At 39.1% G+C, this 6,761-nt stretch overlaps 1 protein-coding gene across 1 annotated transcript in view; it reads right to left on the bottom strand.

Annotated features, from left to right (window-relative positions):
* Nucleotides 1–715: 715 nt before the first annotated feature.
* The window catches only part of LOC104515332 (neuroblastoma-amplified sequence-like), a gene marked incomplete at its 5' end in the record, with an annotated part of 20,680 nt that continues 14,634 nt past the window's right edge, over nt 716–6,761 (bottom strand). Inside the window, one exon of the mRNA XM_010159263.1 lies at nt 716–1,099. Within this exon, the coding sequence (XP_010157565.1) occupies nt 824–1,099 (276 nt within the window). The remainder of the gene's footprint in view (nt 1,100–6,761) is intronic.

Below are 6,761 nucleotides of genomic sequence, written 5' to 3' on the forward strand. Positions count from 1 at the left end.
TCCAGCGTGTCGACCGCACCACATATACCAGAAATACTTGGCATTATTAAGACAGAAAGGCATTTGGAAATAAACACATGTATGTAATATTTCAGAATTCAGGGAAAATGCAAGTAAAATACTTTGAAACTGCACTCATGAAAGGTATCAACAAATGATTAGTATTTGAGATGGGGCTTCCCAAATAGCAGAGAAAAATACTTCAAAGACTAGATTTTTCTGCAATACACAGAAGTTCAATTGAACACCACTGAGGAGAGACAGGGACTTCAGAAAAAGTGGCTTAAGAAAAAAAAATTATCTGTCTGAAAGGAGGGAAAAAAGAGATTACAATAAATGTAAAATATTTTACTTAATGCAAACAAAAGCTGTGGTAACAACATTGCACAATATCAAATTCTAAGGTTTTAAAATTCTCAGAAATTACTCAGTGGTATTTTTTTTCTTCATATATCCTTATAATTTTATTTTTACATCAGTTTTACATTATGACGAGAGTAAATTACTTACAGAAATTAAGACAAATTGTATATAATCTGCCAATTTACTAATGTTTCATGTCACAGAGTGTAATCATTTAACATTTGGATCTGAAAAGGATTATCAGATTCAACGTTTTGCTAGTCATACAACAGAATGATATGGTCCGCACCAGTAATTTTTTAAAACAGTTAGAAATATATGGGAATTCACTGTTAGTGTGCTGTATGTCCTACAAAACACAGGCAATAATTAAACTTTGTTACTTCACTTGAAAGACAATTACTCCCTTTTGTGTAAGATCTCCAGCAAAAAGGCAGGCAAATGCATAAATCCAATGTTTTTAGATCCAATGCTGAATAGCCTGGAGGGCAGTCGTAAAAGTCCTGAGCGCAGGATGAGTCCCTCGATGAGACATCAGGAGGGACCCAGCCTCTGCACTGAACCCTGCTTCTTTAAGTTGTTTTGCGATTTCCTCTACATCCCAGCCACCTTCTCCCTGGTTAGCCAGTAAGTGGTCAATAAGGCGAGGATAGAAGGCAGTAGAAACACACTTCACCACCAACTTGGCATTGAGGAGCAAGGAGAGTATTTCAGCATCACAAGTGGAATCATCAACCTATGAAGAAAGAAAAACTCAAAGTAATTAAAAGTTAATTGCCAGATCCATGACCTAGAACATGTCACAACACTTCTAATTGCACAGTGCAATCTTGAAAGTGAGAAGAGTATTCTGTATGGATTAACAACAGGGATGCACACTTTGCACACGTCAGACTAAGTAAAGGTATGTGTCTAACAGCCTCTAGCACGTTTATATAAATATCTGAACTGTAAGAAGTTAAGGAATAAGGATGCCTAACAATCTGGCTAGGATTATATGAACAGGTTCTCAGCCCTGGTAAAGAACAGCCAACATGATTTACCTCTGTATCAAGAATGACAACCTGAGGAAGGTCAGAGCAGGGTATATTACATTTTGGTGAATTTATATTAATATGTTACATTCACTGTACTAATGATAGGCAAGATTTACAGACCCAGAGTTTCAGCACTCACAGTAAAGATGAGATTTTTCAGAAGAATACAACTTGCATATTAAAAGATTTGAAGGACAGAGCTGCTACCTCTGTGAGACACTCTCAATGCCTCAGAAAAATGCAGTTACTTCACAGAATCACAGAATTGTTTGGGTTGGGAGGGAACTTGAAGATCATGTACCCCTGCCATGGGCAGGGACACCTTCCACTAGACCAGGTTGCTCAAAGCCTCATCCAGCCTGGCCTTGAACACTTCCAGGGATGGGGCATCCACAGCTTCTCTGGGCAACCTGTTCCAGTGCCTCACCACCCATCTCATGAGGAATTTCTTCCCGATATCTAATCTAAACCTCCCCACTTTCAATTTAAACCTGTTACCTCTTGTCCTGTCACTACAGGCCCTTGTAAAAAGTCCCCCCCAGCTGCCTTGTAGCCCCTTCAGGTACGAGAAGGTGCTATAAGTTCTCCCCTGCGCCTTCTCTTCTCCAGGCTGAACAAGCCCAACTCCCTCAGCCTTTCATCATAGCAGAGGGGCTCCAGCCCTCTGAGCATCTTTGTGGCCTCCTCTGGACTCTCTCCAACCGGTCTATCTCCTTCTGATGTTGGGGGCTCCACAGCTGGACGCAGCACTCCAGGTGGGGTCTCACCAGAACAGAGTACAGGGGCAGAATCCCCTCCCTCGACCTGCTGGCCACACTTCTCTGGATACAGCCCAGGATACGGTTGGCTTTCTGGGCTGCCAGCGCACACTGCCGGCTCATGTTCAGTTTTTCATCAACCAGTACCCCCAAGTCCTTTTCCTCGGAGCTGCCCTCTATCCACTCTCCACCCAGCCTGTACTTGTGCTTGGGATTGCCCCAACTCAGGTGCAGGACCTTGCACTTGGCTTTGTTGAACTCCAGGAGGTTGGCACAGGGAAACCTGATACATGATATCAGATATTGTCTTGAAAATCTTGTCTATAGCTTTACAAATAACACTACAGAATACTTAAAATTCCAATTCAGTTAATTTTGACAGGTCTTTCCTGGGTTCCTTGAAATGAAGTGCTGTTTTAGTCACCTTAGGTGTCTTACCACTTCAAGAAGTGCAATAAAAGAAATACATATAACAAAAAAAGGGGCCAAAGGAGGGGTAGACACCAGTCAGTTTTCAATGTCTACATCTAATAAAGTTAGAAATAAACTAATTAAATTATGCTACATTTACAAAAAAAATTCTCAGTTTGAAAAGAAATATGTGTCTGGTGAGTCTCCACTGACGAAGCATCAAAGGAGGATGTAGGATCAGAGCCAGAGTAAAGAAAAGCAAGTAGGTGGGGTTTTTTACATTGTTGAACTCTTTAGCAAATGATACTGCAGAATGTAAAAGCTCATCCAAGTTTAAGGAGAAACTGGGCAAAATGGAAGAAGAAAACCACTGGCAGTTTCTTAGTATACAGATACATGAGGCTGAAAATGACTGGAAGCTGAGAGAGCAGTATGTCAGAAGAGCCTATGTATTTGCACTGTTCTTACTCGTGGCTGGACTTCCTTCCGTTGGAGCCAGGATACTGTTCCAGACTGACTTTTGATCCTCAAAACTTTATGTTTTAAAAAAACGTTAATTCACAACAATCTTAAGGGTTATTTTTGTCTGTCAATGAAGAGTTGTTTAAATCAGCACAGACTGACAGCATGGATAAACTTCTAGAATGCACACCAAATGTTAGCCTACAGCAGACACAGACTCCCTAAATGCTGTTATATTTTCTTCTTCAAAATCACTATTTTGACAAGACTTGTAAACAAGAGAATAAAACTCGATTAAGGTAATTACTAAAAAGCAACCTTACCATCCCAGTGTTAAAATGCTGCTGCTTCTGGGCAGACAGCAGAGGTAGGATCTTCTTAATGAGTCACTTCTGATATGCCTGCGTGTGCAGAGCCCTTACTATCCCAAGATCCTAAGTAAGTTTTAAAACACCGGTTCCAGTAAAGTTGATCACTGATACCAGAAACACTGTTGTAGTGATACAGGATGCAGCTGACTGTGGTCTAAGCAACTCTCAGAGGTGCACACATTAATAAACAACCACTTCCCATATTGCGTGAACATGTGAATACACTAGAAACCCCAATAATGACAAACTGAGCATATGCAATGGAGAACACCATTTTGCCTCTCTAGACTTCCATGTTTAGGGTGCTAAATTTTTCATTAGTGTAAAACCTGTCACTTCTGGAAGGTTTGAATGGGAGAATCCTTCTTCATATCCATCTCTCCTTCAGTAGGATTTGACAGTGCAGGTTTAGCGTGGTGCCCACACACGATGCGCACGTGTACAACTACAAGAACTAATGTGGATAATCATGCTAAAAGAGGAAATCTTTTTGGTTTTTCCTAACTTACATACCTATTTAGGTATTGGCTGAAATCAGCTTTCAAGATGCAGGCATTCAAGTGGTATCCCTTACGACTAACTCACTCTTTCAGACCGGGATGATCAATACCTTTCCCTGCTGGAGACCTACATATTCATCTAGAAAGCCAGAGAATAGAAACAGAATTGCAACAGATGCAGTCGTAATTTCCACTGAAGCAGAGCTATAGCACTCTGCTTCAAACAGGGCTTGTGCATTTTATCAAATGTCTCGTTAATGAAAAATTTATAAATGGATCTGCATCTACAGATGGAAAACCACAGCTCAGCACGGATCCCCTCTACAGGTACAGAATTGAAGACCCATTTGCATTCTGTCTCCGTGACTCCGGAACTCTTTCTGCACCTGTTCAGCAAAAAAAAACTAAGTGTTGCTGTTAGAGCGGACATGGGATACAGGCCATTTCCCTAACACCCCTGACAAATCCTCCAAACACAAAGCGTTGTACAACCCATATTCACCCCTACGGCTTTGCCACAGGTGGCTCCTCTTCTGTGTACTCAGAAGAGGAACATGAAGCGTCTAGAAGGCTTTACTGATAAATCACTGAGGCCTCCACAAATCCATGTAACCACGAATGCAAGAATTTTGTGGATCCAATCTCCAAGCCTAAGGACACATTCTGAATCAGCATCCAGTATTTTTTCTGGTTGCTAATAAAGCCTAAATGGACACTGTACCCATATCTTCTATGGTGCGGTGTAGTGGGGGGCTGGGGGCAAAGAATCTCACCTGGAGTGAGAATTTCAGATAAGCAAGAGCAGGTCAGGTGCTATCTTTTGCCTAACCAAAGGGCAAGTCAGGGTCTAGGTAATTCCCTGTCAGTGGTGTTTGTGCAGGTGTCTAGAGGTTCTGGTATTAGCCATAGGCAATATTTCATCCTTAACTTACGCCTTATAAAATCCACACACTATGCAATATAGATGGTAATGGAAAGATAAGAGCTGCTGCTGATGTAACAGCAGAAAATAACTGAATCTGCTATTTCCCAGAGTATTAGCTTTCCACTACTATTGGAGGTAAAAGTGCTCTTAATTTTATTCTTGAATGAAATCTATAGCTATAAAATAAATTAATAAGGAGAAAAGCAAACAAAGAGCTATTTAAAAACCCTAGAAAACTAACCTAGACACAGATATTTTACCATAGTCACTGTAAACTTATATACACATAGTCTAACAAGATTTCTCCTGAAAGGTAAGCCACACCAAATGAGTAGCAATAAATGGCATAAGACACTGGAGACAACTGGAAATTCCATTATCTCACACATTCTTTATGATTTTCCATATTACATTTTTCAATAAATCATGTTGCAAAGGCAGTCTCAATATTCTGTCACTGAAAGTATAGTAAGTAAAATGAACTAAAGCACTGCTTTAGATTAACTACAAACATTTTCTAGTTCCAGTTTCTATTAAAACCTTGGTTGAAGAAGTATTTGCACTGATTATATTAACTCCCATTTGTAGGCCGTTCAAACAATGTAGCTACCAGCATGTAATAGAATATTTACTTGCTCTGTCAGAAGTATAAAAATCGGTCTGAATCTTTGAAAGACAACCAAGTGAAGAGACAACGCTGCAACCATTCTCAAAATCAACCTGACACTTAAGGGCAGACCCTGAGCAGTAAGCTTATTATTGGCAGTAATAAGGTTATTTAAGTAAACCGATTTTTAAAATAATTCATACACCACACACCACAGAGGAAGATTAGTTATTTTTGTTATCTAAAAAAGACAAGTGGCAGTTTCTTCAAAGAGACACAATAAAAAAGTCTGCAATTTCAAAAAAGCTTACACAAAATCTTGGTTGTTTTATTACAGGCAAAAGCTATACAATTCCTAGTATCAGCACTTCAGCATCATCCTTAACTGTAAACATCCATAAAGCTGTCAGGAACATACAACTAATGGCTAACTAATACATCGTATCAGCAAGCAAGTGCTGTATTTTTCTCACAGCCATATTTGTGAGCTGTGTTAGCACTATGTCAGGGAATCGATAGCTATGATTTCCCTTTGCCAGATGTTATTTGTCCTTTTCCTGTTTAATGTAAGCAGAAATGGGCTTCCTATGAAAAATTCATTAAGAATTCTACAAAAAGCATTAGTAGTCCGAATATTGTTTTTAAAAAGCAAAAAGTACACACACAAAATTATACTGAATAAACAACACTGACATAGCTATGCAATATATGCACTTTTAGTACAAAAACAACTAATGTAATCATAAGAGATGCACATAAAAGAAGGAGTAAGAGATACTTTCTAGACAATGCAAGAACAGCTTTTAAATTTAGCATGGCACTGTTATGTACTAGTTACTTTTCTAACACTGGCAGCTGAATGTCACATTCAAGGTACTGGATAAACTGTGTCTGATGTAATGAAGTCAATAGTTAAATTTTCTTTGACTTAAGATGATACATTAGAGCAAAGCTAAATGGTTTGAAAATTCTAGGTTATGCAGCACTCTTACAGAACTATGTGCTCAAATGAATACTGAATTTAGAAGGAAAAATTAGAAACAGCTTATCACAAGCTGCCTCCTGCATAAGAAAGCCAAAAAGAGTATTATTTCAGGCATGCAAAGGTGTACAAAGAGTTTTATATTAGTAAGATAATATGTTTCCTAGCCCTAAAACTTCAATACAACATAATCAACCTAGAGTGTAGAAAATTGAAAGCTGTAGCACACTAGAAAGAAAAGGCCAGTTAAGAGAGCAATACAATTAGCAGCCATTCAGAAAGAGCTACTGCACAGCGTTGTGCTTTAAAAATAGTTAAATAAAATGTACTTGGAAACAAATTCCT

The sequence above is a fragment of the Eurypyga helias genome, unplaced genomic scaffold (genome assembly GCF_000690775.1).
Source record: "Eurypyga helias isolate BGI_N326 unplaced genomic scaffold, ASM69077v1 scaffold13409, whole genome shotgun sequence".
In the NCBI taxonomy this organism is placed as follows: Eukaryota; Metazoa; Chordata; class Aves; order Eurypygiformes; family Eurypygidae; genus Eurypyga; species Eurypyga helias.